The sequence below is a fragment of the Dasypus novemcinctus genome, chromosome X (assembly GCF_030445035.2).
Source record: "Dasypus novemcinctus isolate mDasNov1 chromosome X, mDasNov1.1.hap2, whole genome shotgun sequence".
NCBI classification, from domain to species: domain Eukaryota; kingdom Metazoa; phylum Chordata; class Mammalia; order Cingulata; family Dasypodidae; genus Dasypus; species Dasypus novemcinctus.
In genome coordinates this window covers 135,977,435-136,001,578 of record NC_080704.1, presented here as the reverse complement: position 1 = coordinate 136,001,578, position 24,144 = coordinate 135,977,435, and the positions used below count along the sequence as shown (strand labels likewise).

The 24,144-nt window shown below is 35.6% G+C and overlaps 1 protein-coding gene across 1 annotated transcript in view; it reads left to right on the top strand.

Annotated features, from left to right (window-relative positions):
* THOC2 (THO complex subunit 2) overlaps positions 1-24,144 on the top strand; it is a 136,704-nt gene that overhangs the window by 5,602 nt on the left and 106,958 nt on the right. Inside the window, exon 2 of the mRNA XM_058291677.2 lies at positions 22,100-22,158. Coding sequence (XP_058147660.1) covers positions 22,100-22,158 — 59 coding nt within the window. The remainder of the gene's footprint in view (positions 1-22,099; positions 22,159-24,144) is intronic.

The following is a 24,144-nucleotide window of genomic DNA, read 5'->3' as shown; positions in this document are numbered from 1 at the left end:
TAGTAGCCCTGGTACAAAAGGAAAGATGAGTTACTTGATTCTATTACATTCTTCTGTCAAAGACACAGTGTTTCCAGTTACTACATCCTGAAGGGAATTGAACCTATGGGGACAGTGAGAACCACAAAGGGAACTCTTAAAATTTTTTTATAGCAAATATTGAAGCAATCTTGATATAGTATCTTATATATTTACTCTCCCCAAAAAGGAGTTAGATGGCAGATATTTTTAGGGCATATTCGCTGATGCTAATCTGAAGCAGATGGTATTTCTGTGTTGCCTATTAAAAGGATGATTTGGTTTTATATTTCATGTAAGCTTGTGGTAGGTTTAACATATTCTGAAATTACAAGTTTAACCAGTGTTCTCAAACTGTTGGAAGGCCTGTCTAGTTCTCCAGGGAAGTAGGTGGAAGTATCTGGGATCAAACTTAACACAGATTATTTTTTCATTTGTAAAGTGCTCTCTTAGAAGAGTTTTTTTTTGTTTTGTTTTGTTTTTTTCAGGAGGTGTTGGGGATTGAACCCAGGATCTCATATATGGGAAGCAGGCACTCAACCACCAAGCCATCCACTCCTCAATGAGAGCTGATTTTTTTGTGTGTGTTTGTTTTTAGGAGGTACCAGGACTTCGTACATGGGAAGCAGGTGCTCCCTATGAGTTTTTTTTTTTTAATGGAAGGTGGTTAAAAAACTAATAATTAAATGAGATTTTCAAAGTATGCAGATTTATATTAACTCTCTATTGGCAAGGCTTTTTTACTTTTTGGTTTTGGAAATAATTTGTAGACCTACAAGTGAAGTGTTGACCACTCAAAGCTTACTCTATCGACTTGTAGTAACCTGCTTATCATGATGAAGGTGCATTGAAATTATCAGAAGACAGAGAGGTGAGCAGCAAGGGCATGGATGATTTGCAAAGTAGACAATCTCTTTGTGGATAATTGTAATGTGGCATTATATGTAGTCTTAGGTGTAATGTATAAGCAAATTCTAAAAAGTGTTAAAATTATTTGTTTCTTTGACTATCGAAAAAGGATTGCTAAATATTAGTAAGAAACTCATCCTTTCATTGGCTCTCTTTTTTCCTTCAAAGCCTTGTGCAGCTTGTAAAAAGAGTATTTTTTTAAGTTGTGAAATTTAACAAAAATACAGAAAAATGCATAGACATGAATGTAGAGCTTAAGAAGTCATTGTAAAAAAACACATCCGTGCAACTCAGAGCCAGGATAAGACAAAACATAACCAGCACTACAGAAACCTCCTACATATCCCTTCATTGATTGGACTCCTCCCCCCAACATTTTCCTGGTATTTATGGTTTTCTCTTTCTTGTATTACTTGAGTTTTATCATCCAACTAATTCTTGACTTCATATAAATGGGAGTTATAGTGTGTGTATTCTATTGTATCTGGCTTCTTTTGCTCAACATTATGTTTTTATGATCCACCCATGTTGTTGCAAGTATTTATAGTTCTTTCATTTTCATAGTTGCAAAATAATCTATTGTTTATACCATAATTTTTTTTATCTCTTAAGCTGTTGATGAATATTTTGGTTGTTTCCAGTTTTCTGCTATTACCAACAGTGCCTATAGAAACATACAAGTATCTTGGTGTACACAAGCATGTGTTTTTGTGGGGTATATACATAGGAATTAAATCACTTGTTTATAAATTATGTTTAACTTCAACTCTACTAGATATTGTCAAACTATTTCAATGTACACTCCCATCAGCAGTTTATGAGAGTTTATTTTGTCCCCATATCCTGGCTAATACTTTACACTGTCAGATTTTAAAGTACTTGTTAATCTGAATAGGAATGTAATTGTTTTATTTTGGCTTACACTTTCATGAACATGTTTTTATTTTACTGGCCATTTGGATTTTTTGATTTCTTTTTGTGAAGGACCTATCTATATCTTTCGCCCATTTTAAAATTTTCTATTGAGCTGTATGCATTTATTTCATTGATTTGTAGTTCTTAATAAGGTCTGTTCTTGAATGTTTGTGGATTATACTGTATGTGTTGCAAATGTCTTTTATTATTTGGTGTGCCTTTTCACTCTTGTAATGGTGACTTTTGTAAAATTGATGTTAATGTCCTTCTTTCATTTCCGATTTTAGTGTTTTTGAGTCTTCTCTTTTTCTTAGTCCTGTTAGCAAATTTTGTTGATCTTTTCAAAGAATCAGCCTTTGGTTTCATTGAATTTTCTCTGTTGTTGTTCTGGTCTTTATTTTCTTTATTTTTGCCCTGGTCTTAATTATTTCTTTCCTTCTGCTTGCTTTGGGTTTAGATTGCTCTTCTTTTTCTGCTCCTTAATGTATAAGGTTAGGTTGTTGATTTGAGAACTTCTCTTTTATTTTTTCCAAGCATTTTGTTTTGAAATAATTTCAAACTTCCAGGACAGTTGCACAAATTATACAAAACCCATACAGAGAACTCCAGAATACCCTGAGATAACTCATTTGCTGTATCATTCTCTCTGTCAATCCATCTCGGTCTATCTGTCCAATGACCCACCCACCCATACATAGAGTCATCCATTTATGTTTTCTTTTTTAATGTAGATGTTTAAAGCTATTAATTTCCTTCTACAAAAGCACTACTTTTATTGCATCCCTTAAGTTTATGGCATCCCATAAGTTCTGGTATGTTGTGTTTTTGTTTTCATTTGTCTCAAGGTATATTCTTTATTCTAATTTCTCTTCTAATTTCCTCTTTGATCCATTGGTTTTGTTTTTTATTTTTATTTTCTAACCCATTGGTTTTTGAAGTATGTTAATTTTCACATTTATTTTCCAAGTTTCTTTCTTTTGTGATTTTTACCTTCATCCCATTGTGGTTTGAAGAGATACTTTATGATTTCAATCTTAAAATTTATTAAGACTTGTTTTGTGGCCTAACATATGGTCTGTCATGAAGAATGTTCCATGTGCACTTGAGAAGAATGTGTGTTCTGCTGTTGGGTGGAGTGTTCTGTATATATCTGTTGTATGTGATTGATTGTAGTGTTCAAGTCCTCTGTTCTAGTCCTCTGTCTCCTTCTTGATCTTGTCTCTGGTTGTTGTACTATCCACTATTAAAAGTTAGGCATTGAAGTTTGCAACTTTTATTGTAGAACTGTTGATTTCTCCATTTCAGTCAACTTTTGCTTCCTGTATTTTGTGGTTCTGTTGTTAGATGTGCATATTTTTATAATTATTATATTCTTGATATATTGACCCTTTTATCAATATATAATGTCCTTTGCCTCTCATACCATTTAACTTTAAAATCTATTTTGTCTGCAGATAATATAGTCACCTCAACTCTCTTGTGGTTCATATTTGCATGGAATATCTTTTTCCATTTTAAAAATTTTCAGCTTATTGTGTCTTTGTATTAAGTCTCTTGTAGAAAGCATTTGGATGGATCATGTTTTTTTTTAATCCATTCTTCCAATCTCTGCCTTTTAATTGGAGGGTATAATCCATTGTCTTTTGTAAATTTTTTAAAAAGGCATTTTATTGAGATATAGTCACACCATTCAAGCTATCCAAAGTGTACAATCAGTGGCTCTTAGTATAATCACAGTGTTGTGCATTCATCACCACAAAAAGTTTTAGAACAGTTTCATTACTCCAAAAAGGAAAATTCCATACCCTGTAGCAGTTACCTCTCTATATCTCTCTATCCTTCCACTGCCCTACATAGCCACTAATCTAATTCCATCTTTATAAATTGATTTATATTTACATTTTATATAAAGGGAATCATACAGTATGTTGTACTTTGTGTCCAGTTTCTTTCACTTAGCATAATGTTTTATTATCTGATATTAATGTCTTGTAATATTAACACACATTTGTTCAATTTCAAAGAAAAACAGTTCTATATATGCAATATTACTCATTCATATTTCACATGTTTTCCTATGCTTTAGAATCACATGTTACATTCTTTAGCATTCCTTTCAGTAATATACATGACTTTAGACTTCCCTTTCAACAACTGTCATACCCATATAATAGCACTGCTAGTTATAAACAGTTTCCCTTCACCTCTTCTATTCATTTATGTAGATTAACACACGTTTATACCAGTTTTGTACAAGTTAACCTTCAGCTTTCCATTCTCTAACCTCATTCTAGTTTTGTGGTGACCCATAATCTACTTATTACCTCCATGAGTTTACACAGTGTATTTACCTCATAGCAGCGCTATCTTACAGTATTTGTCCTTTTGTGTCTGACTTGCTTCACTCAACATAATGTCCTCCAGGTTCATCCATGTTACATGCTACATGACTTCATTTCTTCTTACAGCTGCATAATATTCCATTGTGTGTATACAACACAGTTTATCTGTTTATTGGTTGATGGACACCTGGGTTCTTCCCATCTTTTGGCAATTGTGAATAATGTCGCTGTGAACATCCATGTGCAAATACCTGTTTGTGTCACTGCTCTCAGTTCTTCTGGGTATATACCTAGTGGTATTGCTGGGTCACATGGAAAATCTATATTCAACTTTAGGAACTGCCAAACTGTTCTCTGTAGTGGCTGTACCAGTTTACATTCCCACCAACAGTGAATAAGCATTCCTATCTCTTCACATCCTCTCCAACTTGTAGTTCTTTTTTTAATAGTGGTCATTCTAGTAGGTGTGAAATGGTATCTCATTGTAGCTTTGATTTACATTTCCCTAATCACTAGAGATGTCGAACATTTTTTCATGTGTTTTGTCACCATTTGTCTTTCTTCTTTGAACAAATGTCTATTCAAGTCTTTTGCCCATTTTTAAATTGGATCATTTGTCTTTTTATTATTGAGTTGTAGCATCTCTTTATATATCATGGATATGAAACCATTATCAGATATGTGATTTCCAAATATTTTTTTCCCATTTGGTTGGCTGCCTTTTTACCCTTTTGTCAAAGTCCTCTGAGGTGCAAAAGTGTTTAATTTTTAGGAGCTGCATTTATCTGTTTTTTCTTTTTTTGCACATGCTTTGGTTGTAAGATCCAAGAAACCACCACCTACCACAAGATCTTTAAGATGTTTCCCTACATTTTCTTCTAGTATTTTTATGGTCCTTGCTTTTATATTTAGGTGTTTGATCCATTTTGAGTTGATTTTGTATAGGGAGTAAGATAGGGGTCCTCTTTCATTCTTTTGGTTATAGATAATCCAGTTGTCCCAGCACCATTTTTTGAAGAGACACTTTTGTCTTGGTAATGTGGACTTGGAAGTTTGTCAAAAACCAGTTGGCCATAGAGATGAGGATTTATTTATGGACTCTCAATTCAATTCCATTGATTGATGTGTCTGTCTTTATGTCAGTGTCATGCTATTTTGACCACTATAGCTTTGTAGTGTGTTTCAAGGTCAGGCAGTGAAAGTCCTCTCATGTTGCTCTTTTTTTTAGAATGTTTTTGGTGATTCAGGTGCACTTTCCCTTCCAAATAAATTTGGAAATTACCTTTTCTATTTCTGTAAAGTAGGCTGTTGTAATTTTGATAGGTATTGCATTAAATCTCTAAGTCAGTTGGGGTAGTATTGACATCTTCATGATATTTAATCTTCCAAACCATGAACATGGGATGTCTTTCCATTTGTTTAGGTCTTTTTAAAAATTTTTCTTAGCAGTGTTTTGTAGTTTTCTGAATATAGGTCCTGTACTTTGGTTAAATGTATTTGAGTCTTTTTGTTGCTATTGTAAATGGAATTTTTTTCCCTGATTTCGTCCGCAGATGGTTCAGTACTAGTGTACAAAAACTTTACTGGTTTTTGCATGCTGATCTTGTATCCTGTCACTTTGCTGAATTCGTTTATTAGCTCAAGTAGCTTTGTTGTAGATATTTCAGACTTTTCTAAATATAGGATCATGTCATCTGTCGGTATTGTAGTTTTCCTGTTTTCATATTTAGTTTCATACTATTTATTTCAAAAAAAGATGTTGATTATGTTTGTAAACAGGTCTGTTTCTCTGGGTGTGATACCCTTTGATTGTATTAGAGTTAGCAGAGTTGTCTGATTAAATTATATTAAGATTAGGGCTTTGATTCAACCATGTCATTAGAGTGCTAGTCAGCATTGAGTCCCAGCCCTCTTGGGCTAATAAAACAGACTCCCACACGGATGTAGACACAGAGGAAGAGAGTCAGCTCATTAGACATGGCAGAGGTCCCGGGAGGAGAGATGAGCCTGATAGTCTACGGCTGACCTTGTGAAGAGAACAGAGCCACTGAGCCTGGACAGAAGCAAGCCCTGGAAAGAGAGATGAGCCTATGTCAGGCTACAGCTGAGATTGGAAGAAGCTGGGACCACAGAGCCTTAAGAGGAAGGAGGAAGGCTGAACCCTCACAGACATCGCCCGCCATCTAGCATCAGCACGTGGCAACAGACTTTGGGTGAGAAAGTACCTTATGGTACCTTGAGTTGGACTCTTTAGGGCCTTGTGACTGTAAGCTTTTATCCCAAATAAACACCCTTTATAAAAGCCAACAGATTTCTGGTACTTTGCATTAGCACCCCTTTTGGCTGACTAATATAGATGCCTTTTTTTTTTTCTTATTACTCTAGCTAGAACTACTAGCACAATGTTGAATAACAGTGGTGACAGTGGGCATACTTATCTTGTTCCAGATCTTAGAGGGAAAGCTTTCAACCTTTGCCCATTGAGTATGTTGTTGGCTGTGGGCTTTTCATATATATGCCTTTTATCATATTGAGGGATTTTCCTTCTATTCCTATCTTTCGAAGTGTTTTTTATTAAGATAGGTTGCTGGATTTTGTGAGATTCCTTTTCTGCATCTATCAGGATGATCATGTGGTTTTTCCCTTAAATTTGTTAATGTATATTATGATTGTTTTTCTTATGTTGACCCAGCTTTGCGTACCCGGAATAAATCCCACTTGGTCATGATGTTATAAGTCTTTTGATATGCTGTTGGATTCGATTTGGAAGTATTTTGTTGAGAATTTTTGCGTCTATTTTCATTAGAGAGATTGGTCGGTAATTTTCTTGTAGTGTCTATCTGCCTTTGATATTAGGGTGATTTTGGCTTCATAAAATGTGTTGGATAATTTTTCCTGCTCTTCAATTTTTTGGAAGAGTTTAAAACAGGATTGGTGTTAATTCTTTTTGAAATGCTTGGTAGAGTTCACCTGTGGAGCCATCTTGTTCTGGACTTTGTTGGGAGATTTTTGATGACTGAGTCAGTCTCTTTAAATGTGATTGATTTGTTGATTTCTTGTAGCATCAATGTAGGTTGCTTGCATTTCTAGGAATTTGTCCATTTCATCTAGATTGTCTAATTTGTTGGCATAATTTCTCATAATATCCTCTTATGATCCTTTTTATTTCTGTGGAGTCTGTCATAACTTCCCGCCTTTCATTTCTGATTATATTTACTTGCATCTTCAAAGATCCAGGTTTGGTTTTGTTGATTTTCGCATTTTTTTTTTCTCAATTTCATTTATTTCTGCTCTAATCTTCATTTTTCTTTCCTTCTGCTTGCTTTGGGATCAGTTTGGTGCTCTTTTTCTAGTTTCTCCAGTTGTTGATTTAGATCTTTGATTTCAGCTTTCTTTTTCTTTTCTTTTCTTTTTTTCCCCAGGTTCTTGGGCTGGGGATTGAATCTGGGACTTCATAAGTGGGAAGCCAGTGGTCAACCACTGAGCCACATCAGCTTTCCTGTGTTGGTTTTTTATTTGTTTGTTTTTGTTTTTTTGGAGACACTGGGAACCCAATCCAGGACCTCCCATGGGGAAGCAGGTGCTCAACCGTTTGAGTCACATCTGCTCCCCTCTTCTTTTTTATTTTTATTTTTTTTTAAAGATTTATTTATTTATTATTTATTTATTTAATTCCCCCCCTCCCCCGGTTGTCGGTTCTCTGTGTCTGTTTGCTGCGTCTTGTTTCTTTGTCCCTTTCTGTTGTTGTCAGCGGCACGGGAAGTGTGGGCAGCGCCATTCCTGGGCAGGCTGCACTTTTTTTCGCGCTGGGCGACTCTCCTTATGGGGCGCACTCCTTGCGCGTGGGGCTCCCCTACGTGGGGGACACCCCTGCGTGGCAGGGCACTCCTTGTGCGCATCAGCACTGCACATGGGCCAGCTCCACACGGGTCAGGGAGGCCCGGGGTTTGAACCGCGGACCTCCCATGTGGTAGACAGATCCCCTAACCACTGGGCCAAGTCCGTTTCCCGTCTCTTCTTTTTTAATACTGGTGTTTAGGGCTATAAATTTCCCTGAGGACTGCTTTCACTGTATCCTGTAAGTTTTGATGAGTTGTGTTCTTATTTTCATTTGTCTCAATATATTTACTGATTTCACTTGCAATTTTTCTTTGAACCACTGATTATTTAGGAGTGTGTAGTTTAGCCTCCACACATGTGTGAATTTACCTCTTTCCTTTCTATTATTTTCCATTTTCATTCCATCATGATTTGAGAAGGTGCTTTGTATAATTTCAGTCTTTTTATATTTATTGAGTGTTTCCTTGTGACCCAATATGTGGTCTATCCTGGTGAAAGATCCAGCCGCCATGGTTTCTGATGAGAAATCTGTACAAAGCCTTACTGGGTATCCCTTGTATTGATGGTTTGCTTCTCCCTTCCTCAGCAGTCAGTCCTGGTTAGTAGGGAGGGTGATTGAGAGGGTTGGATCTCTTTAGTCATCTGCCTGCTCCCATGGCAAACAGTGGTATGGTTCCACCCCTTCTGGAAGTGTTTGTGGGACGTGGTACAGTGGACCAAATTTGTTGGCCAAGAGCTAAATCAACCTTAGGCTGCATCCGCTGTCACCCCTTTCCTGGGGGAGTGCATTCCTGCTGCCCTCTGTCTGTAGCAATTCAAAATTGTCTGCTCGTAGGATGGGATAAAGGTGTTGGCTGTTGCAGCTTCTTCTAGTCATGATTTTCCCATCTAGTTTCTTTTTCTCTGTCTTTTGGGGGGCATCCAGCCGTCCCCCCTGTCCTACATCCTAGAATGTTTTTTTCTAGGCCATTTCTACCTGTCTTCTAGCTGTTTTTCTGGGTACGAGAGAGTCCTGAGTCTCTCTAATTCACCATATTCTCAGATGTCTGTAATGGTGACTTTTATTGAATAGAAAGTAATCATTTTAATATTTTTTGTTTTGTTGGTAGTGCTCTTTCGTGTTTTAAGCAGTCTTTCCTGACTCTAGTGCAGTGCAGTTATCCTCCTTTAATCTTCTGGAAATTTTATTTTTTTCTTATTACAAGTGATTGATACTTGTTTGAGCTTCAAGTTAGGTGTTGCTATATATTCTTGTGGTTGAAGTATGTTAAGAAAACTCAACCTTACATAGTTAAGTAGTAGATGGAGAATTCTTTTTTAATTTTTAATTTTGAAATAATTTCAAATATACAAAACAGTTATGCCCCAGTAATGCCCTCTTGAGCCTTTTCTCTCCATCCATAGAGCCCATCCAGTATTATATATTGGCATTTAATTGTTATTTTCTCCTTAGTTTCTCTCTTTCTTTTTTTTTAATTGTGGAAATATATATTCAACATAAATCTTCCCATCCCAACCCTTCCCAAGGATACAATTCAGTGGGATTAACCACATTCACTGTGTTGCAGTATCCTCATCACCATCCATTACTAGAACTTTCCCTTTGTCTCAAATAGAAACCCAGCACTCATTTCACATTAACTCCTCATTGTCCCTGATCCCCACCCCTGGTAACCTGTATTTTACTTTCTCTGTACATTTGAATATTCTCTGAAATTTTTTTTGCGATTACTGTGGGTCTTAATTTTGTCCTAAATCCATAACAATCTCGTTTGCTTTGGTACCAACTTCAATAGTATACGCAAGCTATGTTCCTATTCTTCTCCTTCCTCCCTGCCTTTATGTAGTTCTCATAAAAAATTACATGTTTATATGTTATGAGTCCAAAATGACTGAGTTTTCATTATATTTTGTACATTTTCCTTTTAGATCCTCTAGAAAGTAAAAAGTGGAGTTACAAACTGAAAATACAATTGTATTTGTATTTATATTTACCCATGTTGCTAGAGATCTTTATTTCTGAATGTCGCTTCAGTCAATTGTCTATTGTCCTTTACTTTCAACCTGTAGAACTCCCTTTAGCATTTCTTCTAGAGCTGGTCTATGGTGATGAAGTTACTTAGCTTTTGTTTATGGGATGTCTTAAACCTGCCCTCATTTTTGAAGACAGTTTTGCTGGATATAGAATTCTTGGTTAGCACTTTTTTGCTTTCAGCTTTTAAATGTCATCCCACTGCTGTCGCCTGTTTTTTTTTTTTAGATTTATTTTTAAAATTTATTTCTCTCCCCTTCCTTGCCCTCTGAGCCCCCCAGTTGCCTGCTCTCTCTGTCCATTCACTGTGTCTTCTGTGTCTGCTTATATTCTTGGGCCAAGGGATTGCTGACCATAGGTCAGAGTAAAGTGCCTGGAACCAGGAGGAAATCTGGAATCTGTCTCTTTTTGTTGCGTCATCTTGCTATGTAAGCTCTCCATGTGTGCAGTGCCACTCCTGGGCAGGCTGCTCTTTTTTTTTCCTGCACTGAGTGGCTCTCCTTACACGGCACACTCCTTGCATGTGGGGCTCCCCTATGCGGGGGGCACCTCTGTGTGGCATGGCACTCCTTGTGCACATCAGCACTTAGTGTGGGTCAGCTCATCACACGGGTCAGGAGGCCCTGGATTTGAACCCTGGACCTCCCATGTGGTAGGCGGACACTCTATCAGTTGAGCCAATTCTGCTTCCCCCCACTGCCTTCTTGTCTTCATGGTTTCTGATGAGAAATTGGCGGTCTTATTGAGGCTCCCTTGTATGTGACACATTGCTTCTTTCTTGCAGCTTTCAGACTTCTCTTTATCTTTGGCATTCAACTGTTGGATTATAACATGATGTGGTATAGGCCTGTTTGGGTTCATCCTGTTTGGAGTTCATTGAGCATCTTGGATGTGTATAGTCATGTCTTGTTAAATTTGGAAACTTTTCAGCCATTATTTCTTTGCATATTCTCTCAACTCCTTTCTCTCTTCTCCTGGGATTTCCACGGTGCGTATATTGGTACATTTGATAGTGTCTCACAGTTTCCTCAGGTTCTGTTCACTGTTCTTCATTCTTCTTTCTCTTCTTCAGACTGATTTCGCTTGTCTTATTGTCAAGTTCAATGATTCTTCTGTCAGTTTCAATCTGCTCTTGAACCCCTTTAGGGGAATTTTAAATTTTTGTTATTGTGGTCTTCATCTCTCTTTGGTTACTTTTCATAATTTGCTCCTCTCTATTGATACTCACTTTGTGTCCAGCCATTGTCTTTTTCCTGATTTCCTTTAGTTTTTGGTCCATGTTTTTTTCCTTTAGCTCTTTGAGCATATTTAGGACCATTTTTAAAAAGTCTTTGTCAGGAATGCCCCACAGCTGATCCTCCTCTTTGATGGTTTCTGATGCCTTGATCTTTTCCTTTCCCTGGGTCATTACTTCCTGTTAACTTTGTATTTTGAAACCTGGGCATGTTAATATCTTAAGGTGTTATTGCTGGAATTTAGGCTGAGTTATCTGTTCCTTAAGCTTGTATCAAGACAGTTTTCACTGAATGCCAGGAAATAATAAAAGGAAAAAAGAAAATACCTTTTCTATTCTTCCCAAATTGACCTGTATACATGTTCTCCATAGCTTGAGGCCAAAGTGTAGGGTCTTCTTGGTCCTTTTCTGTGCATGTGTCTTGCCTTGGTATGTGTGTATGGCCTTAGGAAGTCCCCCATTTGCACAGATAAGAATGTTCCTTCTTCTCTAGGAAACAATTTCCTCACGGTTCCAGGCACTTTACTCTGACCTAATGTCACCAATCCCTTGGCTCAAGCAGCATGGCTTGACTACTCTCCCACAGCATTCTTTAGGATAGCTTGATGAGCTACCCTGTACACGGAAGTCAAATTCTGGGACAATGAGCCTCTCAGTCCACCACCAGACAGATGGGCCAGCCTGCTATCTGCCCTGGGAGCCTGGGCTGTCTCCTATTTGAGCCATTACAGGGTGGGTGAATGGCCTGCCAGGGTGACAGGAGAGCCTACTGCTGTTTTTAAATGTTTTTTTAAAAGGAGGTACTGGGGATTGAACCCAGGACCTCATGCATGGGAAGCAGGTGTTAACCACTGAGCTACATCTGCTCTCCAATGAGAATTGGTTTTTTCATTTTTTGTTTGTTTTGGTTTTGCTTTGTTTTGTTTTTAGGAAGTACTCAGAACTGAACCCAGGTCTTTGTAGTTGAGAAGCAGGTGCTCAACCTGCTACATCTGCTCCCTGATCCTACTGCTTTTGAGTAGCCATTTTATTAATTTAATACTTGCCTTAGTACTGCAGTCTTAACGTTTTTCTGGGGTTTTAAGATGTTTCTGCCAGTTCTTACTGATTGTTCAAAGCTTTTGTGGGGGAATGGAGCCCTGAAACTTCTCACTCTGCTTCTTGGTTGGAGCTAAAATGCAAAGGGAGACTTTTTTTTTTCTTCTTTTAAATGTTACATTAAAAAAATAGGTGGTCCCCATTTACCCCCCACCCCCCTCACTCCACTCCTCCCACATCAACAACCTCTTCCATCATCATGGCACATTCACTGCACCTGGTGAATATATTTTGGAGCACTGCTGTACCATGAAGGGAGACTTTTAATAGCTTTTTCAGATAGTTTTAGATATTTTTTTGATAACATGCCAAAATTTGACAAGTGGTAATTTTAATAGTTTGCTGCAGTGTGGACTCAGAAGCCATATTAGTGAATTTTTTGTACTTTGTTAAAGTTCATTTGTTTCTCTTGTACTTGGAATGGGTCTTTTACCCATGCCTCATTTTGCAGCATTGTGCATTGATCAGTTGGAAAATATTGTGTCAGAGTTATGTAGATCTTCCAAATATTGGTGTACTTATTAGATAATATTTAAAAAAGCACATTCACAGGTAGAAATTGGGAAGCAGTCAAGCTCATTGGGGCAGATACAAGTTTCCAAAAATTCTAATTTTTGTTTAAAAGCTTAATTTTTATCATTGGCAACAAATACTTTCCATTGTTTTCCTTTTAAGTGACAGCCTCACTTGGTTCATTTTTGAGAAAATATCTGCCCAAGATTCAATTCAGAATAACTGTTGCTTCTCTGTGAATAATTTTTTTGAGTAAAAATGGTCTTCCATGAAAAAGGAGGTAATTCAGCTCACAAATTAAACAGTCGCACAAGTGCTTTTCCTGGAGATATCCATATTATATTGGTATGTGTCAGAAATGTTTTCCATTTTGTTCACATGGAATATTAAAAAGGCATTTTCTAAAAATAAGTTCTCAAGGGTCTACTTAATACAATTAATAGTTTTTACTGTTTCATCAAGGGCAGTCCTAAATGATACTGATTTTTTTTCTTTGGGTTCATGGTCATGAAGACTACAATGAGACAGTTTGTTGCTACTGCCTTGGTACATGATAAGGTTCTATTACTTTTGCTCTGTTAGTGCAAATGTAAATATGAAAAAAGAAAATGTTAGTATTAATTAGTATTACAGTTTTGACCTTGCAGATGCCCTAGAAGAGTCTCGGGGAGCAAGAGTTCATGGACCACTCCCTCAGAGCTGCTCCTTTACCAAATTAAGGAAGTTCCTGTCTATTCCTACTATTCTAAGTGTTTTCCTTTTTGAATAGTGACTGGACGTTGAATTTTGTCAAAGGCCTTTATACATCTACTGAACTGTCATATGATTTACAGTAATTACTCTGAATCAACTTTGAGTATTTGGGTTACAACCAGTTTACTGTTTCTTCCTGTCTTTCTGTTTCCCTGCCCATCCATCCATCCATCCATCCATCCATCCATCCATCCATCCATCCATCCATCCATCCCTGTATATGTGTACATAATGCTGTGCATACTTAAAAACTACAAAATACTATTGCTATTATTATGATTGCCATTCACTTAACATTCATGAAACACTCATGTATTTATCAGTTTTTTCCTTCTCATTTATTGCTACATTTCTGAGGTTCTTTTTGGTATCGTTTTTATTCTTCCTAAAGAATGTCCTTAAGCATTTCTTTTAGTGTGTATGTGCTAGTGGTAAACTGTATTTCTCTGAAATTCAGTCTTTATTTTGCATTTTCCTAGAACTCTTTTCTTTGGGTATAGAATTTTAGGTTGACATAATCTTTGTTTCAGCATCTTGAAAGTGTTCTCTGCTCCCCCCGCCCCCATCTGGCATTCAGTTTTGTTGAAAAAGTCATGTGACTCCTATGGAGATAATCTTTTTTCCTATGGTGCTTGAAAAATTGTGTCTTTAGTTTTCTGCAGGTTAATTATGATGTGCCCAGATATGATTTTGCTTTAGTTCTGGAAAACTGGATTTTCTACTATTACCTCTTCAAATATTGCTTTTGCCCAATTCTTTCTTTTTCTGAAATTTCATTTAAGCATATGTCTTCTCACTATATTCTGTATATCTTTACTTATTTGCTATTTTAAATTAATCAAATGAAGAAATAGTTAAAATGTAACAAGTATTTTTGAGCTTTTTGTCTTTTAGCTTTACTATGGGAAAAAAAATCTCAAGCATATTAAGGGAAACAGGTTTAGTATAGTGGTTGAACATGTGCTTCACATGTACGAGGTCCCGGGTTCAATCCCCGCTAACTGCTTAAAAAAACCAAAAACTCAAGCATATTAAAAAAGTAGAATAGTATAGTAGCCTCCTAATGAAATCATCAACCAGATTCAACAATTTTCAAGTCTTGGCCAATCTTGTTTTATCTATAACCCCACTCATTTCCCACTTTTAAATAAATCAGTTTTATTGATACATATTAATAAAGCATATAATTCATCCAAAGTGTACAGTCAGTAGTATTTGGTATAATCACATAGTTGTGTATTCATCATTTCAATCATTATTAGAGCATTTGCATTATTTCAGTAATAATGAAAAACAGCAAAAAACAAACAAAGTTTTTCATCTCTCAATCTGTCTGTTTCCCCTGCTGTACATAGCTGCTATTTCTGGCTATTCTTGCACAATTATTTACTCATTAAGCAGTTTTATTGAGAAATATTCACATAACATAGGATCTATCTAAAGAGTATAATCAGTGACTTTTAGTATAATCACAATATTGTACATTCATCATCACAAAAAAATTTAGAATTATTTCATTATTCATCTTTATGATTTTTTATATTTTTAAAAAATAGTATCATGTAACATTTGTTACACGATATATTTAGTTCATAGTAGCACAGTCATACAGTATTTGTCCTTTTGTGTCTGGCTTACATCACTCAATATAATGTCCTACAGGTTTATCCATGTTGTCATATGTTTACAACTTTATTTCTTCTTAGAGCTGCATAATATTCCATCGTGTGAATACATCACAGTTTATCTGTTCATCAGTTGATGGGCCCTGGGTTGTTTCCAAGTTTTGGCAATTGTGAATAATGCTGCTATGAACATAGGTGTGTAGATGGCTATGTGTATTGCTGCTTTCAGTTCTTCTGGGTATATACCTGGTAGTGCTATTGCCAGGTCATGTAGTAAATCTATATTCAGCTTCTTTAAGAAATACCCAACAGTCCTCCACAGTGGCTGAAACATTCTGCATTCCCACCAACAGTGAATAAGTGTTCCTATCTCTCTACATTGTCTCTAGCACTTGTAGTTCTGTCTTTTTAATAGTGGCCATTCTGATAGGTGAGAAAAGATATCTCATTGTAGTTTTGACTTGCATTTCCCTGATCATTAGTGATTTTGAACATTTTTTTCACGTGTTTTTTGCCATTTGTATTTTTTTTGACAAATATCTATTCAAGGCTTTGCCTATTTTTTAATTGGGTCATTTGTCTTTTTACTGTTGAGTTGTAACATTTCTTTATATATCATGGATATTAAACCCTTATTGGACATGTGATTTCCAAATATATTCTCCTATTTTCACCCTTCTGACAAAGTCCTGTGAGGAGCAAAAGTGTTTGATTTTGAGGAAGTCCCATTTATCTGTTTTTTCTTTTGTTGCCTATACTTTGGCTGTTAAGGTTGAAACCACCACCTATCACAAGGTCTTGAAGATGTTCCCTTATGTTTTTTCTTCTAGTAGGTTTATGGTCATGGCTTTTATGTTTAGGTCTTTGATCCATTTTGAGTTGATTTTTATAGAGGGAGTGAGATAGGGTCCTCTTTCATTCTTTTGGTTTATAGATATCCAGTTCTTCCAGCACCATCTTTTGAAGAGACACTTTTGTTTTGTTAACATGGACTTGGTAGGTTTGTCAAAAACCAGTTGATTGTAGAGGTGAGGGTTTTTTTTTTTCTGGACTTTCAATTCTATTCCATTGATAGATGTGTCTATCTTTATGGCAGTACTATACTCTTTTGACCACTATAGCTTTGTAATATGTTTCAAGGTCAGGCAATGAAATTCTTCCCATGTCACTCCTCTTTTTCAGAATGCTTTTTTGACTATTCGGGTGTACTTTCCCTTCCAAATGAATTTGGTAATTGCCTTTTTTATTTCCCTAAAGTAGGCTGTTGAATTTTGATTGGTATTGCATTGAATCTATCAGTCCTTTTGGGTAGGATTGACATCTTCAAGATATTTAGTCTTCCAATCCATGTAAATGGAATATCTTTCCATTTGTTTGGATTTTCATTGATTTCTTTATCACTATTTTGTAGTTTTCTGCATATAGGTCTTGTACTTTGGTTAGTCGATTCCTAGGTATTTGAGGCTTTTTGTGACTTTTGTACATGGAAATTCTCCCATTTTCTTCCTTAAATAGTTCATTACTAGTGTACAAAAACAATACTGGTTTTTGCCTGTCGATCTTGTATTCTACTACTTTGCTGAACTCATTTATTAGCTCAAGTAGTTTTGTAGGCATTTCAGGGTTTTCTAAATATAGGATCATGCCACCTGCAAATAGTGAGAGTTTATTTTCTTTTCCTTTTGGATGTCTTTATTCTTTTTTCTTGTCTAATTGTTCTAGCTAGAACTTCTAGTATAATGTTGAATAATAGTGGTGACAGTGGGCATCCTCGTCTTATTCCTGATCTTAGAGGGAACGTTTCAACCTTTCCCCATTGAATACCCTTTGGCTGTGGGTTTTTCATATATGGCTTTTATCATATTGAGGAATTTTCCTTCTACTCCTAGCTTTTGAAGTGTTTTTATCAAGAAAGCATGCTGGATTTTGTCGAATGCCTTTTTCTGCATCGATTGAGATGATCATGTGGTTTTTTTCTTTCAATTTATTAATGTGGTGTATTACATTGATTGATTTTCTTAGCTGACCCAGGCTTGCATACCAGGAATAAATCCCACTTGGGTGTGTTATATAAGTCTTTTGATATGCTGTCATATTTAATTTGCAAGCATTTTGTTGAGAATTTAGAGTCTATGTTCATTAGAGAAATTGGTTTGTAATTTTCTTTTAGTTACTTTATCTGGCTTTGGTATTAGCCTTCTGGTCCTGGACTTTTCTTTGTTGGGAGATTTTTGATAATTGATTCAATCTCTTTAAATATGATTGGTTTATTATGTTCTTGTACTTCTGTAGCATCAATGTAGGTTGTTTGAGCATTTCTAGGAATTTGTCCATTACTTCTAGGCTGTCTAATTTGTTAGCATACAGTTTCTCATAATAGTCTTCTTATGATTCTTTTCATTTCTGTGGGGTCAGTTGTAACTTCCCCCCTTTCATTTCTGATTGTACTTATTTGCATCTTCTTACTTTTTGTCTTTATTAGTCTAGCTAGGGGTTTGTCATTTTTATTGATGTTCTCAAAGAACCAGGTTTTGGTTTTGTTGATTTTATTGGTTTTTTTTTGTTCTCTGTTTTATTTATTTCTGCTATAATTTTTATTATTTCTTTCCTTCTCCTTGCTTTGAAATTGGTTTGCTATTCTTTTTCCAGTTGCACTAATTTTTGAATTAAATCTTTAAGTTTAGCTCTTTCTTTTTTTAATATAGGTGTTTAGGGCTATAAATTTCCCTCTTAAGACTTCCTTCACTGTATCCCTTAAATTTTGATAAATTATGTTCTCGTTTTCATTTGTTTCAATGTATTTACTGATTTCACTTGCAAATTCTTCCTTGATCCATTGGTTATTTAAGAGTGTGTTGTTTAGCCTCCACACATTTGCAGATTTATATTTTTCCTGTCTATTATTGATTTCCAGTTTCATTCCATTATGATCTGAGAAGATGCTTTGTATAATTTCAGTGTTTTTGTATTTATTGAGTGATGCATTTTGCCCTAACATGTGGTCTATCCTGGAGAAAGATCCATGGGCACATGAGAAGGATGTATAACCCACTGAGTGTGGATGCAGCGTTCTGTATATGTCTCTTAGGTCTAACTCATTTATCATATTGTTCAAGTTCTCTGTTTCCTTGTTAATCTTTTGTCTAGTTATTCTATCTAGAGTTTTGAGTGGTGTGTCTTCTAAGCCCATGATTATTGTAGGAGATGTCTGTTTCTCCCTTCGGTTTTTGCCAGAGTTTATCTCATGTATTTTCAGGCATCCTGTTAGTTGCATAAATATTTATGACTGTTACAACTTCCTGGTGGATTGTCTTTTTTATTAATGTATATTGACTTTTTGTATCTATTATACTTTTTTTTTGCATTTAAAGTCTGTCTTGTCTGATGTTAGTATAGCATCCCCTGCTCTTTTTTGATTACTATTTGCATGGAGTGTCTTTTTCCAACCTTTCCCTTTCAGGCAGTGTGTAACCCTGGGTCTGAGGTGAATCCTTTGTAGGCATCTTATGGGTGGCTCGTGTTTTATAATCAGTCTGTTAGCCTATATATTTTGATTCTGGAGTTTAATCCATTCACCTTTAATGATCTTACTGTCAATGCATTATTTACTTCCACCATTTTACTCTTTGGTTTTCATGTGTCGAATCATATTTTCGTCTTTTTACTGTTTTCATTGTCCTTTCTGCTATTCTTCTATACTCTCCTCCAAGCCTCTCTCTCCTATCTTTTCCTTTCAGACTCTAAGGCTTCCTTTAATATTTCTTGCAAAGGTAAATTCTTTTTCATGAAATAGTTTAGTTTCTGTCTGTTTGTGAATATTTTATACTCACCTTCATATTTGAAGGACTGTTCTGCTGGATAAAGAATTCTCGGCTAGCAGTTTTTCTCTTTCAGTATTCTATTTGTATTATACCACTGTCTTCTCACCTCCATGGTTTCTGATGAGAAATCCATGCTAAGTCTTACTGGGCGTCCCTTGTATGTGATGGTTTGCTTCTCCCTTGCTGCTCTCAGAATTTTTTCTTTATCTTTGATGTTTGACATCCTGAGTAGTATGTGTCTTGGAATAGGTCTATTCTGATTTATTCTCACTGGGATATGGTGTACTTCTTGGACATGTAAGGTCATTTCTTTCTTGAGATTTGGGAAATTTTCAACTACTATTTCTTCAAATATCTTTTTGCCCCTTTTCCTTTCTCTTCTTTTTCTGGAACTCCCATGACACGTATGTTGTTGTTTCATGTTGTCATTCAACTCTGTGAGCCCCTGCTTAAATTTTCTCTGTTCTTTTCTCTCTTCAGTTTCAGCTATTTTGTCTTCAGTATCACTTACTCCTTTTTCTGTCATTTTGAATCTGCTTTTGTATGCCTCTAATGTGTTTTTTTCCTCACTTCTTTTGTCTTTCATTCTGTGAGCTGTTACTTTCCTATTCCGGATTTCAGATTCTTTATGCTTGCTCAGTGTCTTTTTCTTTAACAAATAAATTTTATTGATACATTTCAATAAAGCATACAATTCATCCAAAGTGTACAATCAGTGATATTTGTTATAATCACTAGTTGTGCATCAGTTTAATAAATGTCTTCCCAATGTTGTTTATCTCTTTAGCCATAATGTCCTTGAGCTCATTAATTTAATTTTGGAAATTTGTGTATGTCATTCATTAATGCTCTCAAATCCTGCGTCTGTTCTGGGACTTCGATTACTCACTTCCTTAGGCCATGTCTTCCATTTTCTTAGTATGGCTTATAATTTCTTGTTGGTGTCTAGGCATCTGATTAGAATAGTAGTTTATTTACTCAGATGTTCAATTCTTTCTCTTTCATAGGGATTTAGTGGTTGGAGGCTGTGTTACTGCTGCTCTTTGATGCTTGGATCGACTTGGATCATTAGTATTTTCCTTATTAATTTGCTCAGAACTGGTCTCTGGACCCATTAATGCATTGCAGACCTGCTTCCTAGTGCCTAGGGAAGGGAGTCTATAAAGACCAGAAAAAGCCTTTCTTATTTACTTTTTTCTCTCTCCTTATTTATTTTTTTAATGTTACATTAAAAAATGTAAGAGGTCCCCATATACCCCCCCACTTCCCTCACTCCTCTCCTCCCACATCAACAACCTCTTTCATCATCGTGGGACATTTACTGCATTTGGTGAATACATTTTGGAGCACTGCTGCACCACGTGGATAATGGTTTACGTTGTAGTTTATACTCTCCCCGTTTTCTCGCATGCACTACCTTGTTTGCCAGCAGATGGTGCTCTTTGACAGCCTTCTCAGTTCAGTGCTTGGTTGGACTGTGCTTACTGCAACAGACTGAATTAGTGTGATAGAGATTCCTGCGTCAAGGCTAAAAACCTTGTAATTGTAATTCAGTCTCTCAGAGGCAGTTCTCTTTGGCTTTCTTTGGCTGTACCCTCTCTTTTCCTGAGTAGGAGATAATTCCACTCCCCTCTGCAGTCAGTTCAGGTTAGTAGAGAAGAATATTGGGAGGGTCTGATCTCTGTAGTCCCTTGCTGGCTCCCAAGGCAAACAAATGGTGTGGCCCCACCAGGCCAAATTTGTCGGACAGAAGCTAAGTCAGCCTTAGACTATATCCCTCTTCTCTCCCCTTTCCTGGGTCAGTGGATCCCTGGAACCCCTTTTGTCTGTCCTTATTATTTGCTCAAAAGGCCTGAGAATTCTAGTTTTTAGTGTGGGGGAGGGTGCTGGTAGTAGCAGCAGTTGGTTTCAATGCATAGTTCTTCTGCCCTCAAGATTACCCTCCTTTGCCCCTCTCTCTTCTGGGCGGTGTCCAGTCTTTGCCTACTGTCCTAAACTCTAGAAGATCTTTTTCTGTGCTATTTCAGCCTGTCCTCTAGCTATTTTTTTCTCCCATTCTTCTGTATTATTTTAGAGCAAATCCCTGATAATTATATCATTACATCTGTATTTCATTATCTTTCAAAGATAGGCCCTTAATAAAATATTTTAGTCTTATAAATGTTAATGTTTGAAATAGTTGTTTGAAACTGGATTCAGTAAGGATCCATATGCTGTAATTTACATATTTCTTAAGTCTTTTTTAATCTGACAGTCCTCTACCATCTCTTATTTTTCTTTGTAAGTTATTTATTGAACCAACTATGTCATTTGTCCTGTAGTGTTTTACAGTCTGACTTTTGCAGATTGCATCCCCATGGTATCATTTAATATGTCCCTCTGTCTTTGTCTTCTCTATATTCTGGTTATCTAGATAACTTGATCAGATTTAGGTTCACTCCTTTGTTCTCAGGACATCTTCCTAGATGGTTCCCTGTGTTCTTTCATCAAGATTGGGAGGCACATGATGTCTGATTGTTTTCTTTTGTAACACGAACAGCAAATGATGATGGATAGATACCTAGATTCTTTAGAGATTTGAAAATGACGGTGTTCTAATTTTATCACTTTTTTATTATTTGAAATACTTAAATGCAGAGATTTTTCTCACTATTATTTGCTTACTCAGTCGTATAGTTTATATACAAAAGTCAGAATAAATGCTTGGTTGTTTTATTTTCCAGTTTTCAAAATAGTTAACTAGCATCCTTCTTAGTTGACCAGTTAAGGTTTTTGGTTTTAGTGTCATTATAAACTAATGAATTTAAACATATCTGATGCATTTCCAAATATATTTTACTTGATATAATTTGCTCTATAAAAATCATCTATTAGTTGAAAGCTCAGTTTGTATGACATTTGATTTTTTAAGGAAAATTAATAAATTGTTGCTCAATATAAAAAAATCTAGTGTTATCATTGAAAGTTAATACAGATAATTTCTGGTTTTTTTTTCCTAGTTTGCATTTATGCCGGATCCTCAGTGAAAATAAAGGCCATGATAGTTCAACGTACAGAGGTAAGACTTTTAAAAGTATAGTAACTATAGATTTTTTACTTAATAAGTATCTTAATTTCCATTCATCATTATGAATGAAAAGATATGATAGTTCACATTATATGACTATATTAACTGTTATAATTAAAATAATAGTTAAGTATGTTTTGTATACCAATATTATTTGACCTGCATTATAGTCATATGCTATTGCTTGCGTTTTATAATTGGGACTTGGTATATGTAGCTAAACGTCAGCAGTTGTTAGCTGTATTAAAAATTATACAGCCTCATCAGTTATTCACTTTGGCTAGATCATACAGTATGTGACTATATCTCAGTAAAACTACTTAATAAATAAATGTATAAAAATAGCCAAAATTGCAGGTATGAAGAGCAAGGAAAACAAATTGAGAGGTGAGGAATTTTCTTGTTTGTCTGTTTTCTGTTTTTTATTATTATTATTGAAATAATGTAAGTGCTCTCATAATGATTGAAGTGGTGAATGCACAACTATGTGATTATACCAAATACCATTGACTGTATAGTTTGGATGAATTGTATCCTTTATTAATATACATCAATCATAAACAAAAGAAAAACTAGCACAGAAAGAAAAACTGTTCTGATCTTGTTTGCACTAGAAAATTTCCAGAAACTGAGGTTGTGTTTTCCCCAAAGCTGACTATGTTTAGGTGGTATCTGGGGATCTTGTTAAAGCAGTTGTCATGGAAAACATTAAACGCAAATGAGTTGTTTACTGCATATCACAAATATGATTTATTAAGTACATTGTTATATAATTAAACAAGATATAAACTTAGTTATTTTAATTTTGAATATGTATTTTAAACCAAAATTTATTAGATAACATTTATTATAATTATGGATAAAATGTTTCTAACAGAATTTTGAATGGACATTTAGAAAACTACTGGTAGATTGGGACTGTTTTTGCTACTTTGTTGATTATAGTACGACCATTTTATATGTCTTTTTAGTGTCAGCAAAATGAGCTGAGCCTTTTTCCCTGTATTTTAATCTCCTTTGGTGATTAAGATTATAATTCCCTCAGCCTCTATGAGCTCCAGAGAATGTATTATGGCATCCTCCTGTCTCTGTAGCCCTGAGGTTGATCAGCTGTTTGCCCTTCTAAAATTGATTGCTTTAAAAATTATCTTAGTTATATGGATAATTTTCAGTAAGTATTATTTATTGTAAAGCACTTTCTTTGTGGGAATGAAAAGCATGAAATTGACCTCACATTCTATCTATACCAAGAAATAGAACTTTTTCCCTTTGCATTTTAACTTTAATGTATATTGTTTATTTAGGTACAAGTGTAATAAAGCCACAGTTGTGAAAAGGGCAGAATATATTTAATAATGAATTCTTCATAAGGAATTGGAATAATCTGACTATCTCTTTTAGTAACTGATTTAATGAACAAATTAATTTCATTCCATAATGCTATTTTCATTGGTAAAAGGAGGATATGTTCCTTTTTTGTGACTAGTAGCCAAACCCAAGGAGGAGATTTTTCAGCATTTGATGTTTTGCTTACTATTTGCCTCTAAAGATTTTTGATTCCCCTCAAAAGTGTATTACAGATTTTATTTTATACTAGTGGTTTTGGAGCTACTTGTTTTCCCATTTTCAATGAGAGGAAAGGGGTAAAGTTTTTAGTGTATGGGACTACTGAAGATAAAGATAGCCAGAAGAAGATGTCCAACTGACTACAGCCCACTCTGCCCTCCCCCCCTACCAAATCCCTCTCTAGGAAAGGGTGCTGTGATAATTGATGGTGAAGACTACTTGTAGTTAGCAGTTCTCCTAGAATTTCCATTTAATGTATATGTGTGCTTATGTATTTATATTAGTTTGAATTCTGATGGAAATAGGAAAGAAAAAGATTGAGATTTGGGGAGAAATTTACAAAATTTAGAAAAATCTATGAAATCTCTTGGTGAGGAAAATAGTTTATATCCACTTGCTGGACTTCTGAGC